The 27,192-nt window shown below is 37.3% G+C and overlaps 1 protein-coding gene across 1 annotated transcript in view; it reads right to left on the bottom strand.

The window, feature by feature from the left end:
- The window catches only part of LOC150088446 (UTP--glucose-1-phosphate uridylyltransferase-like), a 225,451-nt gene that overhangs the window by 66,308 nt on the left and 131,951 nt on the right, over positions 1-27,192 (bottom strand). The window contains exons 8-10 of the mRNA XM_090370162.1: positions 20,894-20,982; positions 12,963-13,031; positions 9,487-9,518 (exon numbers count right to left, since the gene is read on the bottom strand). Coding sequence (XP_090226288.1) covers positions 9,487-9,518; positions 12,963-13,031; positions 20,894-20,982 — 190 coding nt within the window. The remainder of the gene's footprint in view (positions 1-9,486; positions 9,519-12,962; positions 13,032-20,893; positions 20,983-27,192) is intronic.

Here is a 27,192-nt window from a genome sequence, read left to right as displayed (position 1 = left end):
CTCAGTCCATCGTAGTCACCTTTACGAAAGCAATACCCCTTCCCTTTACCCCTAATGGTAGTTACCTCTTTGAGTAACTCCCACTTAAGAACACTGTCATCACTGCCACCTAGTGGTTCATTTATCTGCAGATTCTTAATGCATGACGAATCACTACTGACGAATCACTACGGCGTTCTTGTGGGCCTATATGAGAGCTTGAAGGACAGGGTGGATGCCCTCGAAGAAACTAAATTGAGGGGCCCATCAAGCTCTCAGCTGCCCACATCAACGCCAGAGCTTGCACTTGGGCATCGCTTGACACAGAGACAAACCCCAAGGCAGAATGCGCTGGTCCCGAAGGAACTAGTAGTTGTTGGTGACTCTATTGTCAGGGAAACGGGGAACATACTTTGTAAAAAAGATAGGTGGAACAGGACCAGGGTATGTCTGCCAGGGGCAAAGGTTGATGACGTTGTAGAGCGAATATCATCTTTTAAGGGCACAAAAGGTGATATAGTTGTACACGTTGGCACTAATAATATTAAGAGTAGGAGACCGGCAGAATTACTTAACAAGTACAGGTCACTGTTGAACAAAAGCCGAGAATTAGGGTTGAATTTGAAAGTGTCTGCAATTCTGCCCAGACACGATAGGAGGGAGTATATGATGAGAGCCTTGTCGATCAATTCGGCCCTGGAAAGATTGTGCAAGGCTCAAGGGGTAGAAATTTTTTCAGCCTGGACTGTACTTGTTAACAGGAGAGATTGCTTCTAGAGGGATGGGATACACTTAAATAGAAAGGGTGCAAGAATATTTGCTGATGCTATCGAGGCAGTGTTAGGTGGGTCGGAAAACTGCTAGCTTGGGGAGAGACAAAGACCAATAGATTGACAGTAGCCACTGGCAGAGGTGAAAGAGATTCTTGCACTGCTTCTATTAGAATGAGCAGAAGCCTGAAAAACAAGATGCATGGTATTTCAGAGACTGCTGGGAGCCATTGCGGTACAAATAAACACATGGGTTGTGTTAGGGTAGCTAAGAATAGAAACAGGTGCAGGTATACTTGCGTGTACACCAATGCTAGGAGTTTAGTAAATAAATTTGATGAATTTGAGGTATTGCTCAAAACATCAAAGGCAGATATTGTTGGGATATCAGAGACGTGGTGTCACACAGATATAAGGGATGCAGAACTGCAATTTGTGGAGTACAACGTCTACAGAAAGGATAGACAGGATAGGAAGGGGGGAGGGGTTATGCTATTAGTTAAGAAACACATAAAAACCAAGGAAGTGAAGCCAGTCGACATCGCTGGACAGTGCAGTGTTGAGTCAGTTTGGTGTGACATAAGCATTGGGAGATCAAAATTGAGAGTAGGAGTGTGCTATAGGCCTAATGACTCTGATGAGTATAATAAGGAACTGTACAGGGAAATAGAGTGGGCTAGTAAATCAGAGACTCTTATAATGGGAGATTTTAATTTCCCAGATATTGACTGGAATTTGGGGGCTGGTTACTCACACACTAGCAGGGCTTTTGTGGATTTATTGGATGATTGTTTTCTACATCAGCATGTTCAGGAGGCAACTAGAGGGAGTAATACTCTTGATTTGATTATCAGCAGTGATTCTTCATGCATTAAGAATCTGCAGATAAATGAACCACTAGGTGGTAGTGATCACAGTGTGCTGAAGTGGGATTTACTGAAAGAGGTAACTACCATTAGGGGTAAAGGGAAGGGTTATTGCTTCCGTAAAGGCGACTACGATGGACTGAGACAGTATTTAAATTCTATACAGTGGGACCAACTGATGATGTTACCAACAGCAAATTCAAAATGGGAAGCATTCAAAGAACGTATCTTGGAAGCTACTAGGCTTTACATACCAACTAAGAAATATTGTTCAAGGTTTAGGCCAAAATGGATGTCAGATGAACTAATGAGGCATATGGCAGAGAAGAAAAATGCATGGGATACTTACAAATTAACACATGACACAGAAGCCTATGATAGATACAAGTTGATATGCAACCAAGTTACAAAGGAGGTTAGGCAGGCGAAGGCAGATTACGAGGAATCCTTAGCAAGGGATGCAAAGAAAAACAGCAAAGAGTTCTTTACTTATGTAAACTCTAGAAGGAAGGGGATGAATCAGATTGGTCCACTTGATATTGATGGGTCAACTGTTGATGATCCTGCTCAGGTAGCTAACAAACTAAATGAATATTTTGCATCGACATTCACACATGAGGAGTTATTCAGCAAGGGGAATGCCAGAGGTGTATTCAACTCTAGCAGTAAGCTACAGAATCTTGAAATAACTGGGAGTAAAGTGGAGGAGAAACTGTTGAAGATAAACACAAGAAAGGCACCTGGGGTGGATGGGATCTATCCAGTTATATTAAAGGAGGCAGCAAGGGAAGTAAGCAAACCCTTAGCCATAATTATGAGAGCTTCCTTGGACTCAGGGGAGGTACCCATAGACTGGAAATGTGCAAATGTGACCCCAATTCACAAAGGAGGATCAAAGGCTGACACAAGTAACTATAGACCTGTGAGCTTAACTTCTGTTCCAGGAAAATTCATGGAGGCACTGGTTAAAGAAGCACTGCAGGATCATTTAGACAAGACTTCAGTTATAGCTCAGACACAGCATGGTTTTGTTAAGGGGAAGTCCTGCCTGACCAACTTGATTGGATACTATGATGCAGTCACAAAAGAACTGGATGCAGGGAATAACTATGATATTATATACTTGGATCTTAGAAAGGCTTTTGATACTGTTGCACATGGAAGACTGCTACACAAATTGGAGCAGTGTGACATTGGAGGCAAATTGCTGCTATGGATAAAGGGGTGGTTGAGTGGGAGAAGACAGAGAGTGGTAATCAATGGACACTGCTCATCGTGGACTAATGTTATTAGTGGAGTCCCTCAGGGCTCAGTGTTGGGTCCATTATTGTTTTCTGTATTTATAAATAATATTGATGATGGTATATCAAGCTTAATGTCCAAGTTTGCAGATGATACAAAGGTTGGCAGGGTTGTCAAGGACACTACTGACACTACACTGCTGCAACAGGATCTGGAAAGGTTGAGCAGATGGGCTGAGAGGTGGCAAATGAAGTTTAACATTGACAAATGTAAAGTACTACACATGGGAAACAGCAACCCCAGAGCAACGTATCAACTCTGTGGTACTACACTGACATTGGTAGAGAATGAAAGGGACTTGGGGGTGATTGTGCAGGCAGATATGAAGTTCTCTGAGCAGTGCAGACGGGCTGCAAGAGTAGCTCATGGAGTATTGTCAATGATATATAGGAATTTTTCCAGCAGGGATAAGGAGGTGATTATTCTATTGTACAAGGCAATGGTCAGGCCACACCTAGAGTACTGTATACAGGTCTGGAGGCCTCATTTCAAGAAGGATGTAGAGCTGCTGGAACGAGTACAGAGAAGGGCAACAAGATTAGTGAATGGAACAAAGGGGTGCTCTTACAAAGAAAGGCTTAAGTTTTGCAAATTACAGTGTCTGGAGACTAGGCACCAGCGAGGTGATCTGATAGAGGTGTATAAAGCCTTGAATGGTTTAAGCATGCTCAATGCTGATGGGATTCTTCCTCTACCTCAGAAAAATCACCTGAGAGGGCATAAATTCAAATTGAGCAAAGACAGATGTAGGATAGACTTGCGGAAATTTGCCTTTAGCCAGCGGGTGGTTGGTTGGTGGAACAGACTGCCATCCCTTGTGGTGGAGGTTGATAGCCTAAATAAGTTTAAGGCTCAGCTGGACGGGTATTTTGAACGAACAGAGGGGTGAAGTGGAAGTGGGGTTTTTTTTTTTTTTTTTTTTTTTGGCTGATGCTGCATAAGTTTGCTTTCTTGCATCAAATGCCTCTACTAATGCTAATGCTAATCAAATCAAGAGTATTACTCCCTCTAGTTGCCTCCTGAATATGCTGATGTACAAAACAATCATCCAATAAATCTACAAAAGCCTTGCTAGTGTGTGAGTGACCAACCCACAAATTCCAGTCAATATCTGGGAAATTAAAATCCCCCATTATAAGACTCTCTGATTTACTGGCCCACTCTATTTCTCTGTACAGTTTCTTATTATACTCATTCGAGTCATTAGGCCTATAGCACACTCCTACTCTCAATTTTGATCTCCCAATGCTTATGTCACACCAAACTGACTTGACACTGCACTGTCCAGCGATGTCGACTGGCTTCACTTCCTTGGATTTTATGTGTTTCTTAACTAATAGCATAACCCCTCCTCCCTTCCTATCCTGTCTATCCTTCCTGTAGACATTGTACTCCCCAAATTCCAGTTCTGCATTCCTTATATCTGTGTGACACCACGTCTCTGAAATACCAACAATATCTGCCTTTGATGTTTTGAGCAATACCTCAAATTCATCAAATTTATTTACTAAACTCCTAGCATTGGTGTACACGCAAGTATACATGCACCTGCTCTTCCTCTTAGCCACCCTAACACAACCCATGTGTTTACTTGTACCACCATGATTCCCAGCAGTCTCTGAAATATCCTGCATCTTATTTTCCAGGCTGCTGCTCATTCCAATAGAAGCAGTGCAAGAATCACTTTCTCCTCTGCCAGTGGCTACTGTTAATCTATTAGTCCTTGTATTCCCCCAATCTAGCAGTTTTCCGACCCACCTAACACTGCCTCGATAGCATCAGCAAACATTCTTGCACCTTTTCTATTTAAGTATATCCCATCCCTGTAGAAGCAGTCTCTCCTGTTAACAAGTACAGACCAGGCTGAAAAAAATTCTACCCCTTGAGCCCTGCACAATCTTTCCAGGGCCGAATTGATCGACAGGGCTCTCATCATATACTCCCTCCTATCGTGTCTGGGCAGAATTGCAGACACTTTCAAATTCAACCCTAATTCACAGTTTTTTTTCATCAGTGACCTGTACTAAGTAATTCCCCCGGTCTCCTACTCTTAATATCATTAGTGCCAGCGTGTACAACTATATCACCTTTTGTGCCCTTAAAAGATGATATCCGCTCTACGTCATCAACCTTTGCCCCTGGCAGACATACCCTGGTCCTGTTCCACCTATCCTTTTTACAAAGCATGTTTCCCGTTTCCCTGACAATAGAGTCACCAACAACTACTAGTTCCTTTGGGACCAGCGCATTCTGCCTTGGGGTTGCCGCTGTGTTGCACAATGACCAAGTGCAAGCTCTGGCATTGGTGTGGGCAGCTGAGAGCTTGATGGGCCCTCACTTGTAATCCTTCGAGGGCATCCACCCTGTCCTTCAAGCTCTCATATAGGCCCATAACAACGCTGAGTTGTCGCCTGATTTCCTTACACTCCTTGCATCACGCACATACAAAGACATCCCCCATGGAAGTACCATGTCCCATACCTGACTGATCCGCAAACATCAAGCAATTAGTGCATCTTAAAAGGCTGTGATTCATAGGGCAACTGCCCCCCTCAGTTCTCCCCTGAGCCACAGCATTCCCATTAGCTTGAGCCTTTTGCTTTGCTGCTCCGGTTTTAGTCATGATTTCGATTTACTTTCAATAAAATTTCAATTTCAGTACAAAATTAAATCCTAAACTTGTATCCCAACACAGTTATAACGCTATATTTATGTTTCAGTAACAAGTGTTATCTACGAAATATTATTATGTTGCAGTAACGAGTGTTATCTACAAAATATTTATGTTCCAGTAACGAGTGTTATCTACGAAATCCCTTTATATAACTTCCGTATCAAATTATGTATTAATTATTTATTTTTACTAATTATTTATGTTACGTAACCTAAATGGTTATATGTATAGTTAAAAGTACAATTTAACTGCCAATGAAGTTCGACAAGATTAATAGATTTTACTGATTAATTTTCGCGTAACAATGGCGGCTCTTTACGAACGGTAAACACGTGGATTTTATACCCTTTCCGATACTAAGTAATACCTACAAAATCTCTATCTAAGTTACTTTAAACATAAGTACCGTAAATAGGTATATAAAGCTACTCTAGAAAATAAGTTAATATGTCAATTTAAACTAATAAAGCAGAAAATAAATCAGAAAAAACTTCTCTGTTCCAAGAGGGGCAGAAAGGCACATCTGCACAGGCAACCCTCGTCCTCAGAACCCCGATTTGACCGCTTGTAAGGTGCAACTTTTATAACTCTGACCTACTTATGCATCTGTTTAGCTTAAGAGATTGCATGTTGACAGCGAGTTAGAAGGAACTTAGCAAACTAACTCTGACTATTTTTGTTTACTTCTGTCTGGCAATCAAGTATTCGATAAGATGATCGCTTTTGCTGGACCCACTCACTAACAGATCTCAGATGGCCCAGCTGCTCTTTCAAAACTTACTTAATTTGTGCATCTCCGGAATTTAGCCTACACTTCAAGCTAGTTAGCTGCCCAATTGCAGCAAGACTTTGTTGCTCCCTGCCTCTTCACCTTCCTGATTACTGCCTTTCTCAACGTGCCATCCGCCCCCTTTTTCAGCTCAGATCCTATGCTTATAATTCAGCTATATACAATGAAGGATAGAACGGGCATTCAGCAAAAGTCCTGTGACGAATGTGGGTTCAAACCCGAGGCCCCAGCATTACTTTGTGTTATGTGTCGTAGAATCTTCTGTTGTGATTGCCAGTCACCTAAAGTTAAAAGGTTGAACAAACAATGGAGAAGAAAATGGACCTGCCACTTTTTTGCAAGTAAACCAAAAAGCGCGGACATCTCGAAGGAAGAGATATCCACTATCACTCTTGCAGAAGAAACCCCATCCAACCCCTCTGGCCTTCTTGATGTGCGTATTGCATCGTCTGCGTTGAAAACACCTGGAGATTCAAGCTTATGCTTTGGGAAAGACGTTGCTTCTTCGGATAGGGAGTTTGATACCGCTCCTGCCGCCTCCGCAAAGGACTTGCCCCTTTGATGGTTTGTCAATTAAAAGCGCTCTAAGGGGCAACACATCCATACTCAATGCCATCCCTGAAAGATTTAAGACCACTTTCGGGGAGATTCTGTCCCCAATAATCGACTCTCTTGCCTGCCTCAATGACGAAAATAGAAAACTCAAAGCCCAAAATACGGAAATTCTCAACCAAGCGCTCATACTGAATGAACAACTCAGGGATCTCAAAATCTTTATAAGTGAATGCTGTTTTCCCTCTAGTCAGACATCAGTGATGGACCATCTGGAACTCAGGAGCATTTACAAGAAGCAGATGATTCACTTCCAAGACCTCCAACTCAAACTAGGCATGTCCAATGAGGAACAAGAGATCTCAAAAATCTGCACAGTTCGCCTCTTTTCGCAGACAGAACAACTCAACAGATCATAGCCCTGGCTATGATGTTGAACCCTTTGGGTACTCATCCCCCCTCACACCGCTCTCCATCGGCGCAACCTGTAACCATCCTTTTCCAATTTTAAATTTATTTTCCCTTGTATCTGCCATCCATAAAAAAAGATTAAGGATACCATCAGCATTTAATTTATTCAACCCATTGCCTTAAACACGTCAATCAGGTCTCCTCTCAGGTATCATCTGAAATTTACAGAGAAAAGTCTTCCTTTGTAATAATACCCTTCTGTGCTCATTACCAACCTTCCTGCTGTCTCTAAAGTGCAGTATCCAAACCTGTATATTCCAACCACTGACTTATAAAATGATACAAGCACCTTTGTCCCCACTGGCTAAATTTCTATATATCATTCACAGAATCCCATGAACAACCTATGTGCACTGCAGAGAGAATTGCCAAACTCATTCCCTTGAGTTTGGCAATACCCAAATGGTATATTATTCTTGGATTTCTGTTACCCAAATAGAGTACATTTATTTATCAATGTTAAACCTCAACTGTCCATTTTTTAACCCATCTACCCAGTTCATCCACAACTTGATGAAGTAGAATACCTTATATACCTATGTAAAGCGGGGCAAAACTGGCACTCAGTTCCATTTTATGGACATTACAATATCCTGTCTACCCTTATATCATCACCAAAAAACTTTAATATTAAACTTGAAATACCTATATCAAAATCATAAATAAATTTCAGAAACAGTAAGGGGCCCAAACCAAACCCTGTGGTTTGGTGTTGGGTTCCCTTACTATTTTTGCTCTCTGTCTTCTGCCACTTAACTAACTCTTTATGCATAGCAGTAATTTAGCCCACTGAAATACTAATAATAATTCAAAAACAATCAGTTTATGTAGAGGCAGAGTATCAATAGCTGTAATGAAATCTAAGTATACAATTTCATTTTTTACATTTGGTTCTTTTGCAATTACTTCATGGCAGATAATCAAATTAGCCATCCAAGATCGTCCCTTAAAAAATCCATGTTGTGATTGCCATAGAACCCACTACTTCTTTAATTATTGACCCCATTATTTTCCCTAGCACAGAAGTCAACTTTACAGTGCATCTATTCAACCCGTCTGTAATTACTCATTTCACCCCTTGAACCACCTTCATGAATAGGGAAGACATTTGCACTATTCTAATCTATAGGAGCATCTCTTGAATGTAATGATACTTTTATTATTGTAACAATGACAAAAGGTTTTCATATCCCTTTTGCTGCTTCTTTTATTATAATTGAATAGATTCTATCAATTCCAGGTGCCTTACTTTTAGCTTCAATTATGCCTTGACTCAATGCCAGATATGAAATCTTTGAGTCCTATGTAAAGCTGTTTTGGGGTGAAACTGGCATTCAATTCCATTTTATGGACATTAAAACACACTTCCCCACAGACTTCAATGGTTGATGAATTTCTGGAAAGCAAAGATATTCAGAGAATAGAGCATTCTGCCACATCCTCAGACCTGAACCCTATATAATGTACCTGAGATGCACTGGGAAGATTAACTGCAATATTTTACCCCCCCCCCCAAGAACCCTACCTGAACTAAAATCTGTCCTCAAGGAGAAATGTGATTCATTACCTCCTCAATAACTCCACTGGCAGCATGAAAATTTTGGTGTGAGAGTTGTATAGTAGTGAGAAGTGATCCTTGAGTAAAGCCTTTATTCATGGTAAGATGGTAAGAAATTTGTCTGATTATCATGAGATGATTATCATTTCATGATATGCTTTCAGAAGGTTCAGAAGCTATTCATTTACAGATGTCTAACAAAATTTTACTGAAATCTGACCAGATGGTGATGAGATATTTTTAAAAATGTATAAATTTTGTACTTGAGTATAGTTAATTTAATCAAAAGATCTGATACTGCAAAGCAAAACAGGGGCAATGTCGCAAATGTAAGAAACACCTTTGTTTTAAAGTCAGAAAGTGGAAAACATATTCAGCAGTAGAGAAACTAACCACTGATCAAATTCTGATCAGTGGTTTATACTGCTGTATACAATTTATATATTACTTGAAAATACCCAAAACATTTAAAAAGGAAATTTTTCTTTATATCTTAACAAACAAACAATAATGAAAATACTCACTGGAACTTTTTAATGTTTTTAAATTCCTCAATCTAGAAAGAAAAAATAACAAGGAATTCAAAGAAACTTCAGAAAATGAACATCTCATAAAAATAAAATGAATTACATTTTACACATTTCAAAACTGAAATATTGAAATTGCAGGTAAAAATTTGATTTGACAATACAGTAAACCCCCGCTATTCGCGGTATCTGTATTCGCGGTTTCGCGTATTCGCGATTGCCGATTTAATATAAAATGAAACCTAAAAAATGTGAATTTTAAAGCGCCGTGAATATTTTCCGCCATAAAAAAACATGGGCGTGGCTAAAATTATCTTTCCCGGTCAAAACAGCGCTCAGTGGGTGGGGGGAGAGGGGTGACAAAATCGCGAGCGTGAAAGTTTCTCGCTAATCCTTGTTCAATATGTGTTATGCGCTTGTTATGGAAGGTTTCGTCGTTTGCTTTTAATTTATATGCTTATAAATTGAATAAATTTATCAATTTATAAATTGATATGCTTACAAAAGTGATAAATCTACCGTTTTGCGGTGAAAAACAGACTTTTTCGAGTGTGTTAACGGAAGAAAGTGACTTTGTTGTGGACAAGTTCTTTCTAACCCCTACAAAAATATCACTACGAATAACAAGAGAAATGTGAAAATATCAAAGAAGGTGATGACATTAGCGAATAAAATTGAGTTATTAGATAAAATTTCTAATTCCTCAGTGGCAAAACATTATAAAATCAATGAGTCAACGGTACGATCAATCAAGAAATCGGAAGAAAAATCCGCCGTAGTGTCCGTGAAAACGCGCTAATTGCTTCAAAAATTTGCTCTGTAACTCGTGATGTTAAATTAGAAAAAATGGAAAAAGCTTTAAATCTGTGGATAGAAGACCGAACTCAAAATAAAATTCCGTTAAATTCACTCATCATTCGTGAAAACGCAAAACTCCTTATCAACGCTTTAGCGAAACTGGTGATAGCACTGGCGGGATAGGTTTTTTAGCTAGCAAAGACGCTGGTTTGAAAGATTTGTTTGAAATTTCTAATAAATATTACATTTAATATTAAATTGTTTCTTATTTTCATTTCGATGCCATATGCTTGCATTTCACTATGTACTGTCTATGTATATAGTCATATTATGAAGGTACATATAATACATACATAGACAAAATTTTAGACTAGTTTTTCTTATATATTTCATACTTTGGAACGGAACCCCTTTATTACTATGGGAGCCATAACTCAGTATTCGCGTTTTCGGTATTCGCGGCATTTCTCATGAACGTAACCCCCGCGAATAGCGAGGGTTACCTGTACACTGATTTTATAGTAACTGGAGTAGAAGTTGATGAAAAATCTTTTGCAAAGCTCACAACCTTTTTATGATGATCAAGTACCAAAGAATTTTTTTTTTTTCAATCATGTCACATAACACATTTTTTTTCCTTAAGAAAAAACTACAATACTTTTTTTTCTTAAGGAAAAAAATACCAGTGTCAATTGACATCTAGCAGTGAAAGCTATTAGTTTTTTTTTTCCCCACAAAGATAGTTGTATTTTTAAAGTTACTACTTATTATTAATACAATGGTGATCTTAAAAGTAATGCACACTGCAGACGTGCTCCTCAGTCCATATGTCTACTCAACTGACATTAATCAAGATAATAATTTGAAGTTGAACCTCAACATAAGCACACAGTTCCCTGCAGTGAATGTTTATGCAAAGGCTTTTAAAAATGGACAGTGATATGACTTCAGGTTAGATTAGTTTCAGATCAAAGATCTTTCATCGAAATTGAAACTTTATATGGTTTAACCCTGACACAAATTTATGAATTATTGCAAAAGTATATGGTGAATGAACAGTAGATTGTAGCACAATTCACATTGGCCACAAAGGTTTTGTCAAGGTCAAACCAGCACTGAAGATGTCAAAGGCAAGCAATTATCACGTATACTGAGATGTCTATGGACAACACATTGGCAGTCACTGTTACCATCATTTTGGAGGACAACAGACATAGAAACTATGAAGAAATAAACAATGAATCTGGAATACCAAAATTACCTGTTCGCCAAATTTTAAATGAGGTGTAACAAAAACAAAAGGTTGCCAATCGACAAGTCCTTAAGAAGGATATCAAAGGGTGACAAAAGTAATTACAGACCTTAGCTTTAATTTTATTCCAGGGAAAATAATTGAGTCACTGGTTAAAGAAGTAATGCAGGACCATCTAGACAGGACTGCAGTTATACTTCAGACACAGCATGGGCTTGTTAAGGGGAAATCTTATCTGACCCCTATGATTGGATACTATGATGCAGTCACAAAGGAACTGGATGCAAAAAATAATTTTGATATCATAAACTTGGATTTCAGGGAAACTTTCAATACTGTTGCACATAAAAGACTGCTATACAAATTGGAGAAGCGTGACATTAAGAGCAAGTTACTGCTATGGATAAAAGGATGGTTCAGGAGAAGACAGAGTGGTTGTCAATGGACACTGCTCTTTGTGGACTAATGTTAATAGTGGAGTTCCCTATGGTTCAGTGCTAGCCTATTGTTGTTTTCTATATTTTTAATGATATTGATGAAGGCATATCAGATTTAATGTCCAAGTTTGCAGATGATACAAAGGTTTAATGACAGTAATAATGGTAAGCTACTGTAAGGTCTTGAAAAATTAGGCAGATGGGCTGAGAAACAGCAATTGAAGTTCAACCTTGACAAATGAAAAGTACTGTATATGGGTAGCAGTAATCCCAAAGTAACAAACTGTGTTACTCTGGGATTACTTTCATTATCCACTAACTCAGGTTAGTGGATAATGAAAAAGACCTAGGAGTAATTGTGTAATCAGATATGAAGTACTCTGAACAATGCAGACAGGATCCCAGAACAGCTCATGAGAATTTCTAGCAGCCTTCAGAAATTGTAGACGAAGGATTCACAAGTTTCCCAATGGTGAATTTTTGAAATCAGGTCTGTGTAAGGAAACTATCTGCTAAAATTTTGACAAATGGGTAAATTCACAGTGAATGAGAATTTATTGAATTACATTTGGAGGCTTCACTTTGAAATTAAATTAACATCAGCATGTCTGGTTGTCTTTGCACCAACTCTTGTGTCAGTGCTCTGTTGCAATAAATAAATGGAAGTAATTTCATGGTGCCATAGGTTGTTAATCAATGACCAAAGTCAAGTTCATTCTGATTTTCCAACCAACAATCAGTGCATTCAACTCTAGTATTATTATATTATCTTATGATGATTCCAGACACCAAAATGTTTTCTGGAATCATCATAAGATAAAAGTAATGATTACATTATATTATTTTAATTTAATGAATTCATTTAAATTATTCCGTCTTATTTTAATGAATTTTGACATATTTATTTATTAACATAAAATTCAGCAAAAAATTTAATGCTAATACATCTAGATATAAAATTTAGGATTTTTTCATTCATTACTTACATATTCCTTAGGTACTTGTGCAACTTCAAGTAGTCTAAATTTGTCTTCATAAAAAACAAGAGTACCACCCTTTAAAAAATGCAATTAAAAGTAAAAATATAAATAAAAATAATAATTAAAACAAATTACAATAAAAAATAATAATTAAAACAAATTACAATAAAAAATAATAATTAAAACAAATTACAATAAAAATTTTATTAATTAATGCTAATACATCTAGATATAAAATTGTCATTCTCCTTTAATCTCGTATTTAGGCACTCAAGAACTTTTTGCTGAAATATGCATTAAAAAGACAATTTTTTTTTTAATGAAAACTCCAAACATGAAAGGTATTAGAAATTGTAGTACTTCATACCATGCTTGGATTAAAGGTTGAGAAGATTGAAGATATCTGTTGACATCAGACTTGAACTTCTGAGATTCTAATTTCAGGAAATACATGAGAAGTGAGGTTGTTACAGAAAACAAATGTTAAAGGGATAAATGAGAAAGAAGAAAATTTGGTTCTGTGATTTTGAAATTGGACAGTAAATGGATGTTTACTGATTGCAGCATATCACTGGACTAGTTTGGAAGAGGGGTGAGGGAATTAGAGATACCAATTCGCAAGAACAGTGCCCAGGGAAGTATATATAGAAAAGGCATGCAGCATAACATCTATGATTACAGAGTGTGGACACTTTGTCGGAGAGGCGTCATTAACTAACCCGACTACTCTCTTTTCAGTGGAATATAAAAGCCTGAGCGAAGTTTTGAGCACACCACTCCAGATGTGAGAACAATATTTCATGGTAAGGAGATTTAAATTTTGCACAGAGTGAATAGTTATTTAGAAGAAAAGTAATGCTGAGCAAAAGAGAAAACCTAATTTTATTAGATGCAGAGGAAGCAACATTTGTGACGTGTTTGTACTGGAGAGATTAGAAGTCAGGGTATGTGATTCAGATGTTGTCTAGAAAGCTGAGTGTCATCAAAGATAAGTACAGGAGCAGTAGACTTTTTTTTGTGAGATAAAAGATAGGACTGAATTTTAGAAGGATTGAAATTAACTAAGTTACCTTCTTCCCACTGGAAAATTACCTGGAGTTCAGCATCAATTGAATTGAGAAGATATTCAAGATGAAGCAGCGAATGGAAGAAGGTCATTAATATACATGAGAAAAGAGTGGAAGAAAGAATTGAACCTTGGGGAACACCATCATTAATTTTTAGTCTAGTAGAGAAGTTAGAAAGAGAGCCATCTACCATCACTCGCAGAGAGAAAACTGGATATCCAATTTCAAAAAACAGTCAACAATCCAAAAGATGGAAGCATGTTTACAAGGCCATTATGCCGGACATGATCAAAAGTCAGAAATATCATGAGCAACTGTTTGAGTTTCACCAAACTTTTCCATTGAATTTGTCCACATATTGGTAACATAAGCCAATATATCACCAGTGGGTTGACACTGACGGAATTCATATTGGTGATCACAGATCAGATGGAAGGTTGACATAGTTCAGGAGTCGGCAGTTATTGGATTTCTCTATTACTTTGGTTGCACACAGATAAGTGGGCCAATAAGTGTATGGGATGTGGTTTACCAAGATCATCAATACAAGAGTTAGAAGAAAAGAAGGATGCTAATATGGTAACTTCATCTTTGGTTGAGTAAGCAACTGAACCATCAGATTTTAAGAAAAGTAGTGTACAAATGGACAAAAGTTGCAACCAATAGCTTTGCAAAGAGATCAAAATATTAGACTACTATTTGGACAAGAAGCACTTTTTCTATTCTTAATAGGATAAGGCAATAATAAGCAATTGCAAACAGGCCCTAGCCATTTCAAAACCTTTAGTATGGATTGATTAATAACTGCTTTAGAATTGTTGCAACTTTAGCATAGGCCAAAAATGAACCAGGAGATTTGGAAGCAAAGCACTGACATCAAAAGATTTAAATAATCTAGCCAAGGAAAAGAAGAACAGAAATCTCACAGATCATCCCATTTCACATTCATGTAATACCAAATAATGTGAGACTGAGAATGGCCATGAGATAAAGTCTTTAGTGAAGAAGAGACCATTACCATGTTGTGATGTGAAATTCCCAGAAGACCACTCACCTCAACTGTGTACTTTGTTGTTTGTGAGAAAAAAGATCAAGAGTGTAGGGTGTGTCTGGTTAGGAATGTCTGGTATTCTGGTAAGTAAATGCACAATCTGTGTAAGGTCACTAGTAATTACAAAAGCCTCAGGCATCTCAATCAGCTGTGTCCGTGTGACTAAAAAACTGAAGCCTGCTGGAGTTGTTAACATTAAATCTTCAAGAAAAGTAGCTTATTAGGAAACTTGGAATAGAGAAAGATGAGTTTCAAAGAAAGGAACTCAAAGTGTTCCATGTGATTAGTGGAGACTGGAGAACAATAGAGGCAAAAGATAATTTGACAGCATGGGGTAGAGAGAGATTTTCAGCCAGAGAAGATCAAAAAGAGGAGACTCCAAATTAATAAGTCTTTAACAGAGAATATCAGGGAGAACATATGCACAAATACCACCTTGAAATGAAAGGAATCATAGAGTGAATATTTAGGACAATGAGATGAGCAGTGGTCAGACGGCAGTCTGAAGATGGTAATGGGCATCAAGATTGGAATTGAGACCACATATATTAGTTGAAATGAACAAATAAGTTTTTGGAGAGTTTAGATCATTTCACAGATAAGTTTGTACTATTAGTTTGACTATTCATGACACATTAAAAGCAGATAAGTAAAAGTAGAGAGGGGGGGATGTGTTGAATGAAGTAATGAAATTTTCGGGTACAGCATACACACAGCAAGAATATACCCAGCCACCCGATGTAACATGGCCTTGACAATACCCCCTTCTTCCCACAACATACACATTACTCAGACTCTCTTCAGTCACTAGCTAGCAGAGTAAAGGCCGCAAGATTATACACTAGCTGATCTAGATGGATGCCTCCAAGAGAATTACCAACACGTTTAGTCCAATGGATTATCTAATGACTGACCTATGAAAACAGTTTTACGCTGTACCCTTGAAATGTAAGGAAGATTGGATCTTGCCATTATACCCATCACAACCACAAAAGGCATCAATCATACCATATGATGGAAGAGTCAGGAGATTGCCAGAGATTTTCTCTGAGGAACTGTAGGTTTGATGTGGTGAAACCAGTTGATGAAAGTCATCAACTGGTTTCACCACTTAAAAATATACAGAATCAATAAATAATCATGTCTACTTTATCACAATGGTTTATTATTTTTTCTTTTTTATTATTATTATTTTTTTTCATGTGAGCTGAATGAAACACTATGCAAACAAGGATGGTTTCTATTCAGCAGTAGTCTGCAACATGTGAATATGTTCAATTAAGATAAAACAAGAATTATTAAAGAAAAATATCTGTGCAAAAATCAGAATGATAAAATAATCATCAAAACTACTTTGTATATGAAGAGTCACGAGTAGTAAGCCTAAGGAAATTTACTATTGTAACAGAGTTTACAGAAATTAACTTTTTCTTTATAATTAGTATTTCATTCAATACTGTCAATTGCTATTCAAGGGTTGTTAAAAGTCCCAATTAAGTATTTTATTACTACAAAATACATCAATCTCATATTACTACATACAAATCTACTTTTACCAAACTAATGCACAGTAATGTAACATAATTCTCACTGTTAACAGAGAAATCCACAACATGGATTGTGTTTTAGGCTCACCATTCAGTAATTTTAGATAAGGCCATCAGATAATGGAGCAGACATACAGGTATTTAGATACAAGATATGGTTGCCACTGACATAAAGAAAGAAATATGGGTAGACTGAAGTTGTCAGAAAAAAATACTGCAAGAGTAAAAATATCAAAATTCCTGTGAAAACAGTCTGTTTACTAGCTCAGAGTTCATCATAAACAGCAGTGATAAATTTGGAGAAATAAAAATTATAATCTGTTTAAGCATATGCCGAAATAATAAAGGACAACTAGTAGGAATTTCAGAAGTGGGAAACCGCACAGGAGTGCCATTTGTAAATATCATAAACCACAATAATAAATTTAGAAAAAGGAAAATATGAAACCCACTTAAACATATGCTGGTGCATATCTTTATTTTGTGCATTGCATATAGAGAGAAAATGGACATACCTGCGAAGAAATAAAGTTGATACCCCAGCAAATGAAAAATAAGAAAACATGGGTTTTAGGAAAGCTTTTTAGCATTAGCATTAGTTGAGGCATATAATGCAAGATAACAAGCTTATGCAGCATCAGCCAAAAAAAAAAAAAAAAACCTCCAATTTCACTCACCCATTCACTACAAATGCCTGCACAGCTCAGCATTAAATATTTAAGCTATCAACTTCACAACAAGAGATGGAAGTCTGTTCCAGCAATCAACTACCTGCTGGCTAAAGGCATATTTCCATACATCTATTCTACAACTGTCTTTCCTCAAATTGAATCTATGCCCCCCTCAGGTTCTTAATCTAAGCAAGAGGAAGAAAAAACATATCAGGTATGTTTTTTCCTGAAACGATAAATCCAGTGTGAATGACCTCCAAGTCAAGGGGAAGACTGCTGATCAAGACCTAGAGGGCAGGTGTACTCAGTGGCAGATTAAGGATAGTTGGGGCCCCTAGGCAAATTATATTTGTCCCCCCCCCCAAAAAAAGAATAAAAAATAAATAAAAGTTAGGTGGCAAATAAATGAAATTTTGTACTTTTGTATTTTTTGCTTAAATTTTCGCTTAAATTAATCAAGATTTTTATGATGTTTACTAAAAACATTAATCTATTTTAGAACACTATAGGAACACTAATAGAACACTCTTGGCTTGGGGCCCCCCCAAAGCCTGGGGCCTCTAGGCATGTGCCTCATTGCCTTAATGGGTAATCCGCCACTGGGTGTACTAACTGTGCAGCACGCCCTCAAAAGTTAGTAACACGGTGTGTTGGATTGATTAGAGTTTCTCTGCATTCCTGGTAAGTGTGGCCCTGATGAACCAGGTCCCAGCACCACATAAGGCTGTCTTTCTGCCTATAGTTTTTTGTGCTGCCACCTAATAGTTCTTTTATCTGAAGATTCTTAACGTATGAATAATCACTGCTAATAATCGGATCAAGAGTATTACTCTCTCTCTTGTTGCCTCTCTAACATGCTGCTGTAGAAAACAGTCATCCCCCAGGGGCTCACATCTGGTGAGTATGGGATTGGCACACCCAGGGTCCTGAGCTGGAAATCATCATTCTTCTCTTTCTTGGTGATTCCCTCTATTTCAGACTCACTCTCTCTCAGGGGTAACTCAAATTTTTTTTTGGGTTTTTTCTGGTGCAGCAAAAGCCTCAGGCTTCCTTGCACCATATGGCTAATAATAATAATAACAATAATAAATCCATAAAAGTCTTGCTGGTGTGTGAGTGACCAATCTATCAGTTCCAGTCAATATCTTCAAAGTTAAAATACCCCATTATAAAGTATTCTGATTTACTGGCCCACTCTATTTCTCTATACAGTTTTTCATTGTACTCATCAGATTCATTTGGCCTATAACACACTCCTAGTCTTATTTTTCCTTTCCCACTGCTTATGTCACACCAAACTGACTCAACGTTGCACTGGCCACTCATGTCAACTGGATGCACTGCCTTAGATTTTATGTGCTGCTTATCTAAGAGTATAACCCCTTCTGCTCCTATCCTGTCTGTCATCTCTGTACTCCCCATATTCATATTCTTCATCCCTTATATCTGAGTGATACCAGGTCTTTGAAAGCCCCATAATATTTGAATTTGATGACTTCACCAGCACTTCAAATTCCATGCTGGGCAACAATGCACTACAGATGGCAATTCTTTTTTACAACGAATAAGTTAAAATAATTTAAATAGCAGGAAAGTAAATCTAAACAATGAATTCTGTCACTTATTCTGTGCCATGAATTGGTGCCCCTTGCTCCTGCTCAGTAGCCCAATCAGAAGTCTAAGTTTTTTAATTAAGAGTGAATGAGTTATAAATAATATGAAGTTTTTAATTATCATCATTTATGTCTCCTAGAAAGCAATACAAATTTAATACCGATTTATAGAGAATGTTCAAGTTTATTAAGAAAATAAAATGAGCATGCAATATTTGGGGAATGAAATGTTCTAATGCTTGTGGCAGATAATCTGATATTAATATGATCAAGAAACTGCTAAACTTAATATAATCCTGCTACTCTCTTCCAGATATGTCAGTTATTTTCCAGTTAAGATGTATTTTTCAGTAACAACAAACAAAGTTGTAGGGTTTTTGTTTTGTTTTTTATTTATTTATTTTATTTTATTTTATTTTTTTTTGGTCACCACTTTTCATATGGGTAGCAATCAAATGTTACATGAGGCTTCCCAGTTTGGATTACAGCAAATCTAGTTACTTTAGGAATAAGGTTCCTACATCAATGATGCTTAGTCACTCATCAGTGAGTAAACAATAATATCGAAACAACCATATAAGTAATAACACACATTACAAATAAGCACACACTTTTTAGGAAGCAGTTCTATGTGCTATTTTGTTTCCATCAATGGACACTGTTCTTCATCGACAAATGTTATTAGTGAAGTTACCCAGGGTTCGGTGCTGGGGCCCATTGTTGTTTTGTGTATTGATCAATGCTATTGATGAAGGTATATCAGGATTAATGTCCAAGTTTTCAGATGATACAAAGGTTGGCAGGGTTGTTACTCCAACCGTGCCAACATGGTCCCACTCCAACTGGATCTAGGTAAGTTGGGCAGATGGGCTCAGAAGTGGCAAATGAAGTTTAACATTGTACAAATGCAAAGTACTGCATATGGGTAGCAATAATCCAGGAGAAACATACCAACTTGTGGTACTACATGCACGAAAGTGCAAAGTACTGAATATGGGTAGCAATAACCCAAGAGAAACATACCAACTGTGTGGTAGTATACTCACAGAAGTGGAAAGTGAAAAAGACCTGGGGGTTATTGTGCAGTCAAATATGAAGTTTGCTGAGCAGTGCAGATGGGCTGCCAGAGCAGGTCATGGAGTCTTGTCAATGATATATAGGAATTTTACTAGCAGGGACAGGGAGGTGATTATCCCATTGTAGAAGGCAATGGTCAGGCCACACCTAGAGTACTGTGTACAAGTCTGGAAGCCTCATTTTAGGAAGGATTTAGAGTTGCTAGAACGGGTTACAAAAAAGGGCAACAAGATTGGAGAAGGGAACAAGGGTGTGCTCTTACCAAGAAAAGCTTAAGTTCTGCAAATTGCAGCAGCTGGAGAGTAATCACCTGCGAGGTGATCTGATTGAAGGCCTTGAACGGGTTGAGCAAGCTGAATGCTGATGGGATTCTTCCTCTTGCTCAGATTAAGAACCTGAGGGGGCATAGATCCAAATTGAGGAAAGATAATTGTAGAATGGATGTGCAGAAGTTTGCCTTAAGCCAGGGGGTGGCTGATTGGTGGAACAGACTTCCATCTTTTGTTGTGGAAGTTGATAGCCTAAATAAATTTAAGGCTGAGCTGGACAGGCATTTGGAATGAATGGAGGGATGAAATGGGAGGGGGTTTTTTGGCTGATGCCGCATAAGCTTGCTTTCTTGCATCATATGCCTCTACTAATGTTTTCAGTGCAAAACTGAAAAAAATTGTGGTAACTAGCTATACAATATGAGACTAATGCATTTTTTTGCAACATACACAGTAATGTTATATATATATATTCCTGAAGCTTTTTCTCTAAATTTAACTGTGTACTGTATAAAAAATTCTTTCATGTTAAAACACACAGATGTGTTTTAATATAAAATTTTACATGTAAAACATCCATTCATAATAAACATACATGAAAAAGCTTTACATACATGAAAAAGTGAAACAGTAGATACATACTTTGACATCAGCTCTAGTTTTTGGTGTCAACTCCATCACAAAATCACAGAAATTATTTGTTTGGGAATACAAAAGAAAATATAATATTTCTGAACATCACAGATTAAGAAACAGTTTGTTCTGAGATTATTATATAAATACAGTTATATCATACAGATTCATAAAATAAATCCCTATTTTTCTAAATCAATAATATTTTTCTTGCCAATATAGAAAAATCACTAAAAACACACAACCTGGAAAACTTTCACTCATAAACATATTTTTGGTATATCATTTGCAGACATTTGTTTAAAGTTACCATGATGAACTGCTATTGTGTTTTTAACTGATGCCTGCACAACAGCTGCATCCCAATCTACAAATCTTAAATTATGTGCTATTGGCAAGTTGTGGTTCTGTGATTAAATTGCATGACTACAAGTAAGGAGGTTGCAGGTTCAAGCCCATATGGTACCATGAAAAATATATGGCTCATTGCAAACAGTGGTGTCGAAAACCTGGCTGCACTTAATTATTAATTCAGTATGTTTGCAATTACAATGATTATATAAACTTTCTGACCTCAGCCAAATCAAGAATAAATGAAAAGTCATCTATTTATTATTTCTAAGTTGTTGTCCTTGAAAAATACTCCAAAGAAGTAACAGCAAGGAATATGATTTCCTTGTATTATGAACCCATGGTCATCAATTTCCAAAATGTATAAGACATTAATTCAAAACCATATAACTCTGAAAATATTCATTCAAATATTTATAACTGATTCACGGTCTATGACATGGGTGCCGGCAGGATATTCTGAAAGGTGATGCATGTGGGAATAAAATTTTTCTTCACCAAATTTCCAAATTTTGCAATATCTTATGTTTCGATAAATTAATTAAAATATTAAAAATTGTGTATTATTTCGAAATCCAAAGGTGGTGCACTTGCACCACCTTGCCCCATGCTGCTGGCACCCATGGTCTATGACCTTTCTACATCACAGTTAAAAACAGGTCACACTGGCAACATCTAGAATACTGCATGTAGTTTTGGAAATCTCGTTTTAATAAAGGCACAAATCTGCTGGAAAGGGTACTGAAGAGCAACAACAACATTAGTTGGAAGAACAAAAGGATATTCTAACCAAGAAAGAATAGGATTCTCTAAAGCAGCATCTAGAAAGTAGGCATCTGTGTTAACCTAATCAAAGTGGATAAGGCTATAAAATGTTTATAAACTAAATGCTGATGCATATTTATTCTTTCTTTGATGACACACACAGTGGCAAAATAGTTGAAGAACAGATCCACTTAGTGTTGTAGAAGTATGTAGTTCAAATAAGGAGGACTGGACAAATTATTAGAAGGTATGGGCATATTAAAAAGAAAAAAAAAAAAAAATTTTTTTTTTTTTTTTCTTTTTTTGGTTGATGCTGTTTAAGTTTTACTTCCTTCACATCATTTTGCCAATACTAATACTATTCGTTTATAATACATAGGGTGATATAGATGAAATGCTGACACATTTGTAACATCAATTAAAACCAAAATATTAGCTGAATTTAAGTTGGTGTTAATCTCGGGGAGCACAAAGCTTTTTTTGAGACGTGCAAGGAACCTAATACTTTATTTATACCAGCAGTTTGAAAATGGCTCTGTCAAGTCATGGTTAAATTATGCCCTTATTATTATTATTATTATTATAATTAGCCATATGGTGCAAGGAAGCCTGAGGCTTTTGCTGCACCAGCCAAAAAAATAATAATTTCTGAGTTACCTTGAGAGAGAGAGAGAGAACAAGAGTCAGAAGTTGAAAGGAATCACCAAGAAAGAGAAGAATGATATCATCATTCTTCTCTTTCTTTCTTTCTTTAATGAAACTGATAACTCACACTGGAACCTGAATATGCTTTAGAATGTATGCAGACCTGACTTTAATTGGACATATGCCACAGGAGATGCCTTTGTGTACTGAGTGCACAGAGAGAGAGAGAGAGAGAGAGAGAGAGAGAGAGAGAGAGAGAGAGAGAGAAAATAAAGTGAAAGTTTAGCATTTTGTTGGACAAATTTGAGTGCTTGAAGAAAAGAATAAGCCCTAGAAGGAATTAAAACAGGGGACTCATCAACACAGCTACCCACCTTAATGATAGAGCATACTCACATGTTTCTACAGAACCATGTGGGTATGCTCTATATGCACCAAGGTTATCACCATCACCACAAGCAAGATGTGCTGGTCCCACAAGAGGTAATTATTCTTCGTGACTTTATTGTCAGAGAAATAGGAATATATTTTATGCTTTCAGAAGAGACGGAATACAATCAGGGTATTTCTGCTTGAAGCAAAAGTTAGTGATGATGTAGAACAATTATTATCCTTTGAGTACACAAAGAATACATATTGGTACTAATGATGTTAAGCATAGGCAGTTTGAGGCTTTAATTAACAAATATGAGGTGATGTTGAGAAAAACTAAAATTTAGAAGCTGAATCTGAAAGTGTATAGGAAGATGAGGAACATCAGGAAGATGAGGGGGCTTAAATTCAAACTGAGAAAAGACAGTTATAGAATAGGTGTGCAGAAATTTGCCTTTAGCCAGCAGGTGGTTAATTGCTATAACAAACTTCCATCTGTCATTGTGGAATGTAAGGTGGGGGTTACAGTGCCAGTTGTTTGTTTGTTATCTGGTTTTTAGGAGCATTAGCAACTAAGGCCATATTGCTCCGGTATATGCGGTGGTCATTCCCTGACCTTTCCGCATCCTGCGTATTTGGTGGTGACGGGCTCGAACCCCGGTCAATCAAGAAGCGTGTGCTACGCACTGCTGCTCCTTCCCACCTGGCTACGGAGGCGCCTTACAGTGCCAGTGTTAGGGGAGTTATGGTGCCAGTGTTGGGGGGGGGGGGGGGGGTTACAGCACCTGTGTTATTGGGGCTTTGTCACATGCCCAGTGTTGTAGGGTGCTCTGGACCCCTATGTGATGCTAAATGAAGATAGGGAGTTCAGGTGCTCCTAATATTTTTCACTATCAGTGCATTTAAGTTCTGAACATTCCTCTAACTTAATATATCCGTCTAGTGGTAAAATAGGACAATAATCCCTGAATATTTTAAAAGGGGGAGAAATCACCTCACCAATAAAATATTGCGATTTGGATTAGCATTGTGTTACATTAGAGACTTCAGTTATGCAAATTAGCTTAAAATCTCTAACGCCGCAAAAACCTTTCTTGATTCTACAACTGGTTTTTCTCTGGTGAAAATGAAGAGTTGGCAGAGAGAGACAATTATTTCAAACAAAACATTTAATATAACAAATTAATAAACGAACATACATCACACCTTCCATCCAAGAAGATTAAAAGATTAAAGACATGAGCATTCTAATATAACATATGCTACATTTATGAGAGTAAGTCAACATAATAATTAGTTATAGTGATCACTCATGTGAGCCCATATTATAGTAATTTCACATAAATAATCATTGCCATTGCTTTACATAGAAAACGCGTTATTGGAAATATCAGTTCTTTAGCCATATCTATTAAGTTACCAAAATACTAACAAACACAAGATATACTAGGCATAACATTAAGAAGAAATATATATTCTGAGAAAGAAATCATCATTCCTTATGGGTAAGAATTAACATGGATATTTTCTGTTCAGTTATCATTTCCTCACAATCCTTTCACTCTTATGAAAAGGGATTCTCGCTTACCCCATTCTCCTCCCTTGCTGTCCTCTCATGGGCAACTTCATCCGGAGGAAATGGGTGGCGGCCTTCTCCTTGGTGATGACAAAGACACCATACCACAAAGAAATACTATCACGACATTTTTCACACACTATGGTCAAAAACTGCTTCGATGACACCTCCCGACACTCCTCTCCTTTCCACTCTCGGCTCTATTGAACCGCTTGGGTCTCCCAGGACCCAGTTTTTAAAAGGAGAAGATCCTGCAGAGTTTAGATAAACCTGAGATCTGATTGGACTCTCCAGTACTCGCCTCGTGCACCTGGATGGCACAGAATAGAAAAGGAATGATCATAATGTTCCTCCATCTCTCTCAATCTGTGTCCAGCCCTGTCTGGTGACTACCCGAAGTATAAAGCGAATTTCCATATTAGGCACGACTGCTAATACCCGTATGCGTGAATATCACTAAAGGCATGTGACTGTCCAAGCTAGTAGCGTATGGCTTCTCTGTTTATAATATAGGTTATTTTAAGAAACAGCTCAGTAGAACTTTGTGAGAGTTTTATGTACTTCTATGCTTCATTATAATAGAGTTGATAATTGAATATTACAAGTAAAAGAGTCTATAGAAATCCTTAGTAAGTGGACTTAACAAAGGAATATGGGAGTACTAAAAGAAGGTTAACTTTGTAATAAGAAATATGCAAAAATGGGGGGGGGGGGGGGGAGTTTTAGAAACAATTAAAACAGAAATAAAAGGAACAGAAATAAAAATTCCATTATGACAGGAAGTTGATAGCTTAAATAAATTCGAGGAGGAACTGGACAACACTTTTATAAATACATATTTAAATATGGCATGCCTAACACAGTAAACTCTTTAAAATCTGGCACCTTTGGGGATTGTTCACTATTTTATTGTGTATGTGTGAGAGAACAAACAACTGAACTTTTATTCAAATCTGTAAACATTTATAATGACTATCTTTTCCTTTCATGTTTTTGCCATTAGAGAGGGCGGGCAGGTGATGTGGTAATTTTTTTTTTTGGCTAATGCTGTATAACCTTGCTTAATTGCATCATTTGCCATTACAAATACTAATTTTAATGATTATTTCTTTTTTCTGGTGCAGCATAAACCTTTGAACTGCGTAGCTTATACTATCATATAAATTCATTTGCAAAGAAAAACATTCACAAAGAAAACCCAGTTATAACAAGTAACTAGCAGTTTAGTGTCTTTGCAAAAAATCTTGTTAAACTGTTTGCCCAAAATCTCAACCCTTTAAGAAAAACTATACAAAGAATTTTACATAGTTCCTAGAAAAGATCAAATGTGTACAACAACCAATAAATCTATGTTGACCTGTATATAACTAGACCATGGCTCAAAACAGAAAACTTGAGGATACAAAAGACTCAATAAAATGTCATTTTTAATAACCACTCAAGTATGTACATGACATTATGTGTATAGGATGAACTGGAATAGCATTTCAGCAAGCTCCATTCCAGTCTGAATTCTGAGGTAGACTGCATGTGCATGAACAAACTAATCAGTGAAGCTATCAATACCATTAAAGAACTCACAATGGGATGGGAAGTTAAATACCTCTAACTAATAAAAAAACTAAAAAAAACGGCCTCTGTAGCCGAGTGGGCAGGAGCGGGAGTGCAGTAGCACATGCTCTTTGAGTAGACCGGGGTTCAAGCCCCTGACTGCTGATACGGTCAATCTGCCAACCCGCACTGGACCAGCATGGCAGATTATGGTCCATTTCCCTCAGCATGAATTGTTGAGGAGGCTTCCATCCTGCAGTGGGTTGATAATGGCTGCACTTTACTTTTTTTTTAACTAATAAAATTTTACCTAATGAAAAATTTCTTTAACTTATGATTTATGATGTAAGGCCTCTGATACAGTTCCTCATGATAGGTGATTCTATAAATTTGAGCAGGTCAGGATAACAGGAAACATCCAATGATAGATTAGAGGTTGGATGTAGGATAGAGGACATAAGGTTGTCATAAATTCCTCAAGGGCAGGAATAGCAACCAGAGTCCCTCATGGATCAATGTTTGGACCTCTCTTTTCTTATCTTTCTAAATGATAATGATGAAGGAATACAGTAGAAGTGTTTGTTAAGGGAAAGTCTTGTCTGACAAATTTGATAGGATATTATGATGTGGTTACAAAGGAACTGGATGCAAAAAATAATTTTGATATCATATATTTGGATTTCAGGAAAGCTTTTGACACTGTTGCGCATGGAAGACTATTGTACAAATTGGAGCAGAGTGGTATTAAGGGTAAGTTGCTACAATGGATAAAAGGATGGTTGAGTGGGAGAAGACAGAGGGTGGTAATCATTGGGTGCTGCTCTTCGTGGACTGATGTTATTAGTGGAGTCCCACAGGGTTCGGTGTTGGGTCCGCTGTTGTTTTGTATATTTATCAATGATGAAGGTATATCAGGCTTAGTGTCGAAGTTTGCAGATGATACATAGGTTGGCAGGGTTGTTAATGACAGCAATGGCAGTGTGCTACTGCAACAGGATCTAGAGAATTTGAGCAGATGAGCTAAGAAGTGGCAACTGAAGTTTTACCT

The sequence above is a fragment of the Mastigoproctus giganteus genome, chromosome 3, assembly GCF_048544385.1.
Source record: "Mastigoproctus giganteus isolate SK-2022 chromosome 3, ASM4854438v1, whole genome shotgun sequence".
Classification (NCBI taxonomy): Eukaryota; Metazoa; Arthropoda; class Arachnida; order Uropygi; family Thelyphonidae; genus Mastigoproctus; species Mastigoproctus giganteus.
Note: the sequence above shows the minus strand (reverse complement) of the source record. Positions and strands in the feature narration are given on the sequence as shown.